Genomic DNA, 13942 nt, shown 5'->3' on the forward strand with positions numbered 1-13942 from the left:
TTTCAATAAATGTTTTTGCTTTGAATTTTAAAAAAATACTTGATTGACAAATGAATTTTGAACTTTGGCAGAAAATGAAGTCAAACTTACTGTCTCTGACTTTGAAGAATTTATTCCTTTTCTTTTAAAAAAAGAAAAGAAAAAGAAAAAAGTCAGGATATTCATCTATCTCTTGCCATTAGCACTTCTCCATTTTCTATGATTTTCAAAGGTCACAGACAGTGGCCCCATCAGTCACTTCCTACCCCATCTTCTCCTTATTGATCACACCCTCTTGAGCCCCACTTTTCGGAAGACAATGCTCCTTTCTAACAAGGTCTGCTCTGCTTTTCCTATAGAGTCTTGGTGAAACTGAAACATAATAAATGGGAAAGCACAGTGTACCAATTCCATAATTAAGATATTATACCCTCCCAGGGAGCTACGTCAGTCAGTAAGTATGTATTAAGTGCTTGCCATGTACCAAGCCCTGTGCTAAGATTCTAAGGATGCTAAGAATGCAAATGCTTTACCCCCCTCCCCCCAAAATCCTGCTATCATATTAAATACAATTATTTCTAGAGAATAAAGATTTGCTTTTCAGTTTGTGGAAAAGAAAAAAGAAAATAAAAAAAAAAGAATGTTCTCTCTCCTCTCCCCATCAGAATTCCTAACTCCCTTCAAGGCTCAGCTGAAATGCAACCTCTTCCAAGAATCCCTTTGTAATCCCCCAACCCTCAGCCTCCTTCCCCAACCCCCACCAAATTGTTTTGCAAAGGTTTCATATTTATTTATCTGGGTACATGTTATACCCCCCAAGTGAGATGTAAACCCGTGCAGGGCGGGCAGGAACTGTTTTCACTTTGTCTTTGTACATACCCAGTGCCTAACAGAAGCCTGGCAAATAGTAGGCACTTAGATGGGTACTGCTTGCTTGCAGTAGCTAGGTGGCGCAGTGGACAGTGCTGGACTCAGAATCACACAAACCTGACTTCAAGCCGACTTTAGGATGTTTTTCAGCTGTGTCACTGGTCAAGTCATTTAACTTCTACCTGCCTCAGTTTTCTCATCTGTAAAATGAGAATAATAGTGCCAACTTCCTAGGGTTGTTATGAGGATCAAATGAGATATTTTAATAGAAAATACTATCTAAATGCTTTTGTTACTATTATTGACATAATTAATTACAGTTTGTGCAACGCCACCATCAAATGGGTGGCATATAGGGCATTATTTCTTACCTTCAGAGAATTTAAAATTCAGTAAGGGTCATAATACCTGGAATTTATAGAATGCTTGACATTGTTTATTATCTCATTCGATCTCACAGTAACCTCCGAAGTAGGTACTATTATTTTCCCCATTTTACACGTGGCGAAAGAAGATAAGGGACTTGCCCAGGGTCACACAGCTAATAAGAATCAGACAGAAGGTTTTAATATAATAAATTGATTCTAATGTTCACGGTCTATTCACTGCACCACACGGCCCCTACTTTAACAACTTATTGTTAATTGAAAGCTCCTTCCCAGTGAGCTTATTGGTTGGGGAATTACTTGCCTGGTGTGGAAAACCTCTAAGCCCGCGCAGATAATTTAGTCTTTAATGAGTTGCTTGGGCCACTCAGAGGTCAAATGATTTAGGATCAAGTCATCTAATATAACCTCCTGGCTTTACCAACAGAGGAAACTGCAGCCCGTGCAACACGCTGCGTCCCCACAGTCACACAACAGGTAAGTGTGTTAAGGAAGGGGATTGGAACCCGGATCTCTTCTGATCCACATCAGTACCCTTCCCGTTCCATTCGGCGGCATTAGTTCCAGGATAACAAATGGGTTTCTGTAGCTGCTCCCAGGCACAACGTCCAGGGCAGGCAGGGAGCCTCCCAGTTCTCCAGTCCCCCTAGGCATGAGTTCGCGGGGCAGAGCAGACATTAGTCCTGGTTCTTTTGAGACTTGGAAAGTCACCTGGCTCCGGGAGGCAGGAGGGGAGGTGGGGCTCGGAGATGCCGAGGCGGAGCTCGGGAGAGGCGGAGAGAGGTGCGAGGGGTGGGGCCGCTGGCCTTGGGGACGCTGGGCAGCCCGCGCCCCTGCGGGCCCCCACTGGCCACGTGGAGGCACTGCCCGCCCAGCTCCACCCTCTGCAGCCACCGAGACCACCTGCGGGCAGCGCTGCCCGCCTGTCGTGCCCCTCCCTTCCCTGGGCATAGGCGGGTGGCCCCGGCTCCTAGTCCCCAGCGGCGGGTGGCCAGCCGGTTGGCAGGATGCCGTGCTTCAGAGGGGAGTACCTGGTAAGCGTCGTGCCCCGCCCGCGGAGAGACTGCAGGGAGTGGGTGGGCATCGGGTCCCGCACCTGTATCCCTTGGTCAGGGGCAAAGGGGCGGTGACCCCAGCCGGCAGGACTGTGGTGCGTAGCCGTCGCAGCTGCTGCAGACTTTCTGGCCACCTGTAGGGTACCCTCCACCGCTTCCTCCCCCATTCCCGCCCCCCCCGCCGGAATTTCATACCCTAGGGACAGTCCCTGTGGGCAGTAGGAGTGGAATTAGGTGCCGAGCTCTTGCCCTTGAGGATGGCATGGGGCCGTAGGCATGGAGTTAAAGCTGCATCCAGGTGTGTGTGGCTGCAGCGAGCAGGTGGTATAAGAACAGTAAAAATAAAGATTCAAATTTTTATACCATTTTAAGTTTTTTGCACAGCGAGTGCTGCTTTCAAAAAATGATTTCTAAACAACCACCCCTCCCTTGGGTCAGCAGTTTTTCCTGGTATTTATTTCTGTTATTGATGAATAGTTAGAAGAGTTAAAGCTTTCAATTTCAGTTCCTGGGGTTCGGTTGGAAAGTTGAGACCCACGTGGTTACTAATCCTCTTCTAGCCTCTCCTACTTTTTATTTCCGCCCCCCCCCCCATTGTGTTTTTCCTTCTCTGTGCAGGTTTCTGCAGAGGAAGGCCTGGCACAGAGACAGTGGAGACCCCAGATTTACAGAAAATGCACAGACTCAGCTTGGTTAATCCTGTTCTTTCTCTTTTGGGTCGGTTTGGTAAGTGTGTTGATGGGAGGGAAGGGGATGTTTTTGGGGGGTGAAGAGGAATGCGAGAAGGAAGAGATTTATATGAAATGATGCACCTAAATTTGAACTCCGGTTCTCCTGCCTGGAAGGACCTAGAAGTGTGAGTTCTAAGCTCAGACATATTACGCAGTGATAATTTTTGTAATTAGCTTTATAAAAATATAAATGCTAGTGCTTAGCACAGCACCTATTAGGCGCTTAATTAATGTGTATTTTATTGTATTGTGTTGTATGGTTAATCCTGAGGAGTCTTGCTGGAAATTTCCTGTGGCCTGAACTCATGTGAAAGTTTCTCCTGTTGGCCTTGTGCCAGATCTTAATGGGAGACTCTCCAAGGGACGCTGGCACTGGATTTTGCCAAGTGATGATAATGTCATCCAGTCATCATTTTGTTTTCTGCGGATGTATGCTTAAACTCTTACAACCAGAGATAACTGACTGAGAGCACAGGTGGTTTTCAGAAGGTGATTTGGGATTAATGGAAATCAGTGAAAAGAATTCTGGCACATTGAGAAGTATGTTAGATTTGTGTATGCAGTTGGAATCCAGGTTTTTACCATCTAGCACCTCCGTGACCTTAGGTCACTGACTTTAACTCTGTGGGCCTCATTTTCCTTATTTGTAAAATGAGGGGGTTGGTCTAAATGGCTTCTGGGTTCCCTTCCTGCTCTCAATCCACAATCCTAATTTTTACACATTTTGATTACTCACTTGGCAATTAAAACTGAGACCAAACCCGGGACAGTGTCCAAGTGACTCTTTTGGGAGTTGTCCGGGACACACACCCTTTTGATATTTTGTGCCTGCAGCCAACTGTTAACAACACCCTGGCCCCAGCTTTAAGGTGAACGATACTGATTCCCCACCCCACCTCACCTCCCTTCCCACAACTGCCTCTCATCTCCTTTCCAGTATGTATGTATGGAAGTTCAGGAATTCCTGGGCCTTTCTCCAGCTAAGGTGAATTTGGTTCTATCTCTAATCTTGCCAGCCCATATGTTTGCTGGAAGAGTTTGTAACATTACTGCAGAGGGTTCCTCCCTCTCTCTCTTCTCAAAAATCTACCTTGTGTAACTGAAAAGAGCTCTTTTATTCATTGTAAACAAGAGGGACTAATCTCACCTGGTGGGACCATGCCATTTGCTACCTTGTCAATGATTAATTCTGAAAGCGATGGAAAAGCTTCCAAGGCCTGTGTACCTGGAATGAGATTCCCATTGCTTGGGGCCCTCGTTGAATGTGAGCAGGTGGCACTTTTGTCCTCAGTTAGCACTGGTAAAGACAATGTGTGTTGACACTACTAATTGGTTTCCAACAAGACAGAAGGATGCCGAGGGAAGAGGACTAGATTTGGAGTCAGTACAATTCAAATCCAGGCACTCCCCACTGTCAGTGTGACCTTAGGTCCACAAGAACAGTCATAATAATAGCTAACTTTTATGTAACGCTTTAAGATTTGCAAAGAGTTTTACATGGACTATCACATTGGATTGTCACAAAAGTCCTGTGAAGTGGGTGCTATTATTATCCCCATTTTACAAATGAAGACCCTGAGGCCAAGAGGGGTTAAGTGACTTGCCCAGGTGGGCACAGCTGTGAAGTGTCTGTGGCAGGATCTGAATGCAGTCAGTGTGTTCAGCTGACTCCAAGGCCAGCACTCCATCCACTATGCCACCTCTCTTCCTCCTTTCTGGGCCTTAGTTTCCTAATTTGTAAAATGAGAAGGTTGTACTAGATGACTTCTAGGCTCTCTACCATCTCTAAACCTTTTATCATGCTATTGGTTGTGAACAATTAGTACGACAGTGGAAAAATCCAGAATTTGGAATCCGGAGAATCTGGGTTCAAATTCTTACTTTTCTCATCTGTAAAATTAAGGAGTTGTGTTAGATCACCTCAGAAGCCCTTTCTTGCTCTAAATCTGTCATCATAAACATAACATATGGAAAGAAAATAATGTATTCCAGGTAAAATAGAATATAGGGTAAGGGTTTCGAGGGCTCTTGGGGTTTTTGGGGGGAATGAGGGAGGGAGCAATGATGACCATTTAAGTAGTGGCTTCCTGGAGAGAGTCGTGTAACATACCTTCCAGTTTTGTCACTAATTTCCCCCACCGATTGTATGTCTTTCCACATTGTTCTAGAGTGCTGTTTACCTTTAAAGGCAAACAGATTCCTGCACAGAGCTGTTTTCTCTCAGGAATGGTCATTTTAATCATCAGCCCTCAGTTCCAACTCCATTCTGGGAAAGAAGTCTTAGCTGAAAAGGCCTTCACTTTCCTAAGTCAAAGCTCTAGGAAAAGGGCAAGCCAACTCCCTCTAGTTAAGGCTAAGCACAGTGTGCCTAACCAGGGTCCAAGCAGAAAGTCATGAGGCTAACAGAGAGAGGGATGCTCCTTTCAGAATCTACTACGTCTCCTATGGTAGGAGGAAGTCCTGACTTTGATTAGCCCTTCTTTTTGAATGGTCTTGTCTTCATAAATAAAAAGTCTGCATTGACCAGCCTTGCTGTGGCTGAATTCAGATCAAAGGAAGGAGAATCCTAGACATGGAGAAAACAGAGAATTGGAAGGTAGAAGGGCAGCTTTCATATAAGTGATCCGGGAACAACTGGGAGAGAAATTTATCTGTTATCTTCATGGGAAAGAATAACAACTAACACAGTATGCTATAATGCTTTAAAGTTCTCAGAATACTTTATTTCGATTTTCTCAGTGATCCTCACAGCACTCTTCTGTGTACCTACATCAGAAATATTATTATCCCTGTACTTCTTCTGTTGAACCCATTTGAGGAAACTGAGGTAGAATTCAAAGTCAGGTCCTCCTGCCTCCCAAGTCCAAATTAAAAATTACCAGGGTATTGAGGAAAATTGGGTGAGGAGAAAAATTTTCCATACCTCGATGAAAAAAAGTCACAAAAATCCAATTATCAGATTTCTTTTAAAAGCTATTAAAAAGTTTAGCTTATTATTAGTGGAGGACCATGAAGCTGAAATATGGAATATAGCGAAGGATGGAGAGTTCCTAATTAAATTGGGCCTGTTAAATGCTACTTACTGAAAAGAGAGATCTAGGATGATGGTGAGTGGTAGAGCTCCAGCTCTGCAGGCAAAGGACCTGGGTTCACATCTTGCCCTTGATGCTTACTACCTATGTGACTTTGAATATGTCATTGACTATCCGTGGGCCTTGGAATTAGTTGGCCTCTGAGATTCCTGCCGACTCTAGATCTGTGATTCTGTGATGAGATTTTTCCCGTTTTACATCTCATGTTTCTTTAAGAATTTCTGGCAGTGAGTTTTGTGAAGATAAGGCTGAACTTTACCACATGTTCTCCTTGGGTTTTACGCAGGTGTTCATCATGGGCTACTCTGTGATAGCTGGAGCTGCAGGAAGACTGGTGTTTGGCTATGACAGCTATGGGAACGTGTGCGGCCAGAAGAACTCCCCTGTGGAAGGAGCCCCTCTTTCTGGACAGGACATGACTGAAAGAAAGTAAGTGTCTGCATCCATCAGTTTCTTAAGTAACTGTGAGATCATTGCCCCTGACTCAGATGGTGGTGCTGATGATATTATTTCTTTGGCACTGTGTGTTTTTGCAAAGCTGCCATATTTCATGGGATTATAGAGGAAAGGTGAAAGGGAGTCAGCAGTAGCCTACCATGTACCAGGCACTGCGCTAAACACTTCACAAATATTTCATTTGATCCTTACAACAACCCTGCAATATAGATGTCATATTATCCTCATTTCACAGTTGAGGAAAATGAGGCAAACGAAGGGTAAGTGACTTGCCCAGGGTCACATATTTAGAAAGTATCTAAGGCTGGATTTGAACTCAGGCCTTCCTGACTCCAAGCCCAGAATTCTATTCACTATGCCACCTTGCTGTCCTTAATTATACATTATGGGATTGTAGACCTAGAACTGGCTGGAACCTCAGGTGGCATCTAATCTAACCCCCTCCTTTTATAGATGGCGAAACTGAGACCTAAGGTGGTTAAGTGTTTTGCCCAAGGTCTCCCAGGTAGTAATCACAGAGACAAGATTTGGACCTAGGTCCTATGACCCCTATCTGTTTAATCTGATAACTCAGCAAACACTGGTTCAGCACCTGCTAGGTGAAGACCCTGTACTTACACGGAAGATAAAAAGGTGAAAAATTACACAGAATCATGGAATTTCAGAGTTGGAAGGGACCTCAGCCATCTTGTTCATACCCAATCCATACCAGAAAGGAACCCCCATTACAAGACACCCTACAAGAAGTGGGATAATAGTAATCACAATAATTATGTAGCAGTATAAGGTTTGCAGGCAGACTCTACATGAAGACCTCCAAGGATGCCTTCCATTGTAGCCCATTTGGTGAGACTGAGGGGGGAAATTCTTTTATTAAGGGGATTTGTTCTATGAGTTTGAATTCAATCAAAGGGCTGCACTTGAGAACCTAGAGGGCCACGTGTGTGTCCTCAAGGCTGCAGATTCCCTACCCCTGGCTAGACATAGGCCTTACCCTGAAGAAGCATATGATCTAATTGGGAGGGAAGTGAGACATCTATATAAACAGTTCTAATATTAATACGAAAGAGAATGATTTCAATAGACAGCACTATAAGCTTTTTCTAGACACAAAACAGGGAGTGTATGTCCACGTTAGCTAAAGGAGAATAGCAAGAAATAAAGCAGGAAAGAAAAATTGGACCCAATTGTAAAGGGCCTTGAATCTTAATTTAAGGACTTTGCATTTTACTCCCTTGGGAATGGGGAGCTATTAAACACTGGAGCACAGAAAAATAGTGTGATCAGGTCTGTGTATTCAAAAAGGTTATTGTGACAGTGATGTGAAGGACGGATTGGAGAGAGGAGAGATTACAGATGGGCCAGTCAGAAAGCTGTTTCTTGCTGCAGTCTTTTTGAGCCTTACAAGAGGGTAGAATCCATAAGTCTTTTCAGGTGATTCAGCATGCAGAGATGAGGGAGGGGAAAGAGCCAAAGAGAAGTCTGAGGATCGGGACTTGTGTGACTGGGAACTTGGTGGAGCCATCAAAAGAAATGGAAAAATTAGGAGGGACACCATGGTGCGAAAAGACATCAGCTGTTGTTTAATCCAACCTGTGCCCCCAAAAGGAATCCCACTGCAACATACCCCAACATTCAGTGGCTCTAGAGGAGAAAGTGAGGCTGCTGACTTTGCACAGCCCTCCCTCTCTCAAATCCAGTTCAACCGCAAGTCATGGCATCACCTTCCTCATGGTCCTCTTTGAGAACAGAGGACAAACCACAAACAACAAGCTGCCACCCTCTGTTTGCTTGAAAACCTCCACTGTTGGAGAGTACACTCCATTCCAAGGAAATGTCCCAAGGCAATCCATTCTACTCTGGGCTAGTTCTCATTGTCAAAAAAAAAAAAAAGTTTTTCCTGGTTTACCCCTTGGGGCCAAACAGATAAAGCTTGACCTCTCTTTCACACGATGGCCTTTCAAGGTGGGAAGATGATGTCTGTTTTGGACAGAATGAGTTTGAATTACCAAAGGGGCAGCACGAAGTTGGAAAAACAAGGTTAGAGTTCAGTGACGAGTTTGGGAGTAACAGATTTGAGATTCTTGTAAAATAAATAGCCAGGAGACTAGATTAGATTGCCACAAAAGATTGTATGAATAGAGGAGAAGAAGATGTTTAAAGGGGGAGGGGGAAGAAGAAAAGAGGTGAGTTTCCAAAGAAAGAACTGATGATTAGAAGTATGTATTGTGTGTATGTGTTTGTGTATATGTATACACACGTCTAATGGTATCCATCTCAGAGGTGAGGGGGAGTGGGGGGGGGAAAGAAATTTACGAGATAACTTTATTATGTTTTTAAAAGGAATAACAAGTTGTACGTAATAGATTTGCAGTTTCATATGCAATCTTTTTATTATTATACTATGTAATGAAAATGCTTCTTTTATCCCATAAATTAAAAATAAAATATTTTTTAAAAAAAGAACTTTGGGGGATGCACACAGAGGGCAAGAGAAAGAAGAGCCAAAGATATAAACCAAAAAGAAGAGGGCAGAGGTACATGAAAGCCATGTCATGGAAGGTTAAAGTTAAAGACTCATTGGTAGTCCATGGGATTAGGGGTTACAGAATAGTCACAGGAGCATAGGTTTCAAGCTAGAAGGGACCTTACTTAGAAGCCATCAGGTCCAAGCCCTGAGGATGAAAGAAGTTAAGCCTTGGGTCACAGAGCTCTTAAGTGTCTGAGGCAGGATTTGAACTCAGGTTTTTCTGACTGCTGGGAAGGGATGGCTGGGTGGTAGGTAGAGTAGGTAAAGCACTGGACCTGAAATCAAGACTCATCTAAATGACTTTAAATCTAGCCTCAGACACTTACTAGCTGTCGCTTAACCCTGTTTGCCTCAGTTTCTTCATCTATGAAATGGACTGGAGAAGGAAATGGCAAACCACTCTAGTATCTTTGCCAAGAAAACCCCCAATGGGGTCATGAAGAACCAGGCACGACCGAAAAACAACTCAGCAACAGTAGTGAACAAAAACTTCCTGACTGTAGCTCCTGCACTCCCACTCACTCACTGGTCAAGAGGGCTCATGAAAGGGGCTTTTTGGATTTGAGAATTAGGAAGCCATTGGTGACCTGGAAAAGAACAGATTCAGGAAACTGGGGAGAGAAGCCCAATTTAGGGGATGGAGGAATGAGTGAATAGATAGTTTAGTATCAACTTTTTTTAGAACTCTGACAGTAAGAGGATGAAGAAGAAGATACAACAGCTTGAGGACATGGTGCTGGAGAAGGGAATTGTGGTCTAGAGAAATGTGTGCTTCTGTTGTTGTTTTAACTCTGAGAGATCTGAGTATATCTGTAGGCAGAAGGAAAGGAATGTAGCTGCTGGTGGTTTCGAGACTCTTCCATCCCCATCAGCAGCATAGAGGAGCATTGAAGTGGGAGGGAGGGAGAGGGGAGGAGAGGGAATATTTCTGCCCAGTCTCAATCACGTGCACTTTGCTCTCCCCAGACCAAGACCCAAATGTAACTCCAAGAGTTTTTTGAATGCAGGAGGGGAGAGGGCCACATTGGTGCTGCCCTGCACAAAATATGTACGGGTTTATACACGTCTACTCACGTGTGTGCCTTCATGCAAGAGGAATGAGGTGGTTGTTTCCTCTCTGCCCCATTCCTTCCCCCTTCCCCTACCTTCCTACCCTCCCCCTCCCCTCTGTGTGGAAAGTTATTATGTGAAAGTTTACTTGAACACGCTCAGGTTTAAAATATATTTTGTTTTAGTTTGGGACCTGTGATCTCATTCGTGTGGGCAGCTGCCAGCCTGGAAATTCCCTCTTCGGACACAGACCAGCAACTCAATTGAAATTTCTAGTTTTAGAAAGTTGCCAGGGCATTTAGAAGAAAAGTGACTTGTACCCTCCGCTCCAACCCCCCTCTAATCACATTATTCTTCTGTGTAAGAGGCAGGATCTGAAGGTTGGCCTTATTTCAGCTCTATCACACTGTCCTTCTCACTTATTGTAATCAATCAACAAGAATTTATGTGCTAGATACTGAAAACACAAGCCCAAAGAATGAAGTAATCCCTACTCCCAAGGTCACATTCTAACGAGAGAGAAACCAAGTCCGTATAGAACTGTATTTTAGTCAACTGACCACAAACTGTGTCCAGGCTCTATATATATAATGGCTGCTTGTGCTCTGGATCACAGACTCATGAGGCCGAAAGGGATCTTAGTGATCATCTAAGAGGAAGGAAACAAGCATTTATTAAGGGACTACTGTATGCCAGGTGCTGTCCCAAGCACTTTATAAATATTATTCCATTTGATCCTGAAAACAACCCTAGGAGGTAGGTGCTGTTATTATTCCAATTTTAGAGTTCAGGAATCTGAGCCAAACAGAGGTTAAATGACTTTTGCAGGATCTCCTAGGTAGTCATTGTCTGAGGCTGGATTTGAACTCTGGTCTTCCTGACTCTGGGACTGGTAGGACTGGTACTCTATCCACTGCGCTACCTACTGGCCATATCTAGTCCATCCTATTCATTTTACAAATTCATATCCAGAGTCACACAAGTACAAATATCTCTGTGAAGATGTTAAGTTTGAGGAAGTAGAAATGTTAATGTTAGAGCCAGCTGACCTTTGTTAATTCTCCTATTTGATGCCCAGTATTAAGGTCATAGCATCATAGACTCAGATTTAGAGGTAGAAGGGGCCTTAGAAGTCAGCAAGCCCAATACAGACTCAGAGGTCACACAGGCAGTAAGTGACATCATCAGGGTTTGAACCCAGATCTTCTGACTCTAAATTCGATATTCCTTCCACTATATAAATGCTTTTTTTTAAAAAATTTCAGTTGTGTCCAGCTCTCTAGGACTTCATTTGGGGGTCTTCTTGGCAAAGATACTTGAGTGATTTGCCATTTCCTCCTCGGCTCCATTTTGCTTATGAGGCAGAGGGTTAAGTGATTTGCCCAAAGTCACACAGCTAAGAGGTGTCTGAGGCCTAATTTGAACTCAGGTCTTCCTGATTTAAGGCCCAGGAGTCCATCCACTGTACCACCTAGTTGCCCACAAATACTTTAAGGGCTGCAGTAAAAAATTAATAAGAAAAATGACCTCAAACATAATTCTCTTCTCTCCTCTCCCTAGGCATGTATTCTTTATGAATTCCTGTAATCTGGAATCCAAAGACCTCAAAATCAATTCCATTGCTCTCTGCGTCTCCAGCTGTCCTGAGGAACAGTTAGACACTCTGGAAGATGTCCATCTCTTTGCCAAGAACAATGGTAGGGATTAGAAATTCCCCTGCCCATGTGAATCTTGAGAAGTATAACATGCCATTGTCTTCATGATGGGGGACATTGTGAGCTGAGTTTCTTGGGGTGCCTTATTTCCTTGCATTGGATAATAGAGGTGACAGGTTTATCTACAGCTTGTCCAGTTTCATCCAGGTGTATCCAGATTTATCTGACACATTAGTTGCTCTGTGTGTATATGTGCTCTAGGCTGGGAAACACTTCTTCCCTCATGGAGAATGCTACTACCTTTCACCAGGTGGGCCAGTGCAAGATGATTTATTACCAGGGACAGGGAGGGTAATCATGTTAATTCAGAGAAGAAAGGAGAGAGAAGTCCCTGAATTTAGACTGGAGAAATATACTTATTTGTTTGCAGCAGTGCTTTCCCGACTCTCATGACTCTTTCAGTCCACTAAAATCTTCAGATCTTTTTTTTTCCCTCAAATAAACTGCTGTTTAACCTCGTCTCCACCTCCAAATATAGCATTCATCCTATTGCACAACACAACTGTGCTGCGTAATACCTACTGCTGCTGCTGGGGTGTGTAAAAAACCAGCTTCATTAAGAGAGCCATAGGCAGAAGGGACATCTCAGCTGACCCAGAGTCCTGATCAGCAGTCATCCTCAACCTCTCTTCCTAGCTCAGGCTCACTTGCTGTTTCACCTGTAGTTCAGTAAAGGGGATAATCAGTGCCTCAGAACAAGGGATTTGACAATATCTGGAAGGAGGGACAGTCATCTGCTAGACAAGATTTCCCTCAAGGCAGGAAATCAGGCTAGATCACAGAAATACGGAAATCCCCAGAAGCCACCAAACTCATCAGATTCTCGTCTCTCCATGTTTTGTGCTTTTAGGATCCTTCCTGTGTGTTTATAACTTGAATTATGTCAACTATACCCAAAGTCCAAGTGCTGCCTCCTTGTGTCCTAGGCTACCTGTTCCACCAAGGTAAGACATGGCCTGGACAATCATAGTCTGTTAGAGTGGGAGAGATTCCAGCTGTAGAGAGCTGGAAAGGGCTTCAGATGCCATCAAGTCCAAGGTCCGACTTTACAGAACCTGAGGCTCATTGAGATTAAATTGATTGATTGATTGATTGATCCAAAATCACCAGAGTAGTAGATAAGTACCAAAGTTAGAATTTTATTTGGGGTCTTCTTACCTTAAAGCCAGCGCCAAGTCAGATAGCATGCCTGAATTTGTATTTCGTTTCAAGTGGTGTCAAACCCAAAATAGAAGTGGAAACCACTAAACCATACACAAGGATCCCTGCAGGCCACATATTGACTTAGAATACCACATATTAATATTATCCAGCTTTATTGTTAAATATTTCCCTTTATTTTGGTTCAAGCCCCACTTGGGAATGTTGGGGGCAAATGTTTGGCACCTCTGATCTTGTCCATCTCTCAATCTTACAAATGTATAAAATGAAATGGAGAATAAAGAAGTGACTTATCCAAGGTTACACTACAAGAAAGAGGCAGATCCAGGGCTGTTGGTGGATTTCTAATCTATTTCTGTTGTGCTACAATAGCACTTCTCAATATTTTTTTTAATCTCAAGACCCCTTTATACACTCTTAAAAACTGAGAATCCCAAAGAATTTTGGTTTATGTAGGTTATATATTTACCATACTAGAAATTAAAAGGGATTCAAATTTAAATATTTATTAATTTGTTTAAAATAATCATTACAAACAATATTACATAACATAAATAGTATATTTTTATGCAAGTAACTGTGCTTTCCAAAAGGAAAGAAGTAAAGAGAAGAATGGCATTGTTTTATATATTTTTGTAATTCTCTTTAATGTCTAGTTTAATGGAAGATAATCCAGGTTCTCATATCTGCTTCTGCATTCAATCTCTTGTTTTAGTTGAAGTATATAAAGAAAATATGATCTCAGCCAGATATGTAATTGGAAAAAGAAAGTGTATCTAATATGCAAATAACATCTTAATATGATGAAAATCGTTTTTACCTTGAGGATCCCTGACAGGGTCCCTGGACCCCTATCTGGGGACCACACATTGAGAACTGTTACACTATAGTCTTCACAGAGTGTGTGCTTGAGTCAG

At 43.1% G+C, this 13942-nt stretch overlaps 1 protein-coding gene across 2 annotated transcripts in view; it reads left to right on the forward strand.

Moving 5' to 3' along the window:
- The first annotated feature begins 1976 nt into the window (after positions 1 to 1976).
- SLC44A3 (solute carrier family 44 member 3) overlaps positions 1977 to 13942 on the forward strand; it is a 99847-nt gene continuing 87881 nt past the window's right edge. Inside the window, exons 1-5 of one of the 2 annotated variants that reach the window (XM_072644066.1) lie at positions 1977 to 2269; positions 2909 to 3016; positions 6400 to 6542; positions 11710 to 11846; positions 12715 to 12808. In XM_072644066.1, coding sequence (XP_072500167.1) covers positions 2243 to 2269; positions 2909 to 3016; positions 6400 to 6542; positions 11710 to 11846; positions 12715 to 12808 — 509 coding nt within the window. In that variant the 5' untranslated portion in view covers positions 1977 to 2242. The remainder of the gene's footprint in view (positions 2270 to 2908; positions 3017 to 6399; positions 6543 to 11709; positions 11847 to 12714; positions 12809 to 13942) is intronic. The other variant, XM_072644067.1, reaches the window with a different exon arrangement.

This window comes from Notamacropus eugenii, chromosome 2 (assembly GCF_028372415.1).
Source record: "Notamacropus eugenii isolate mMacEug1 chromosome 2, mMacEug1.pri_v2, whole genome shotgun sequence".
Taxonomy (NCBI): Eukaryota; Metazoa; Chordata; class Mammalia; order Diprotodontia; family Macropodidae; genus Notamacropus; species Notamacropus eugenii.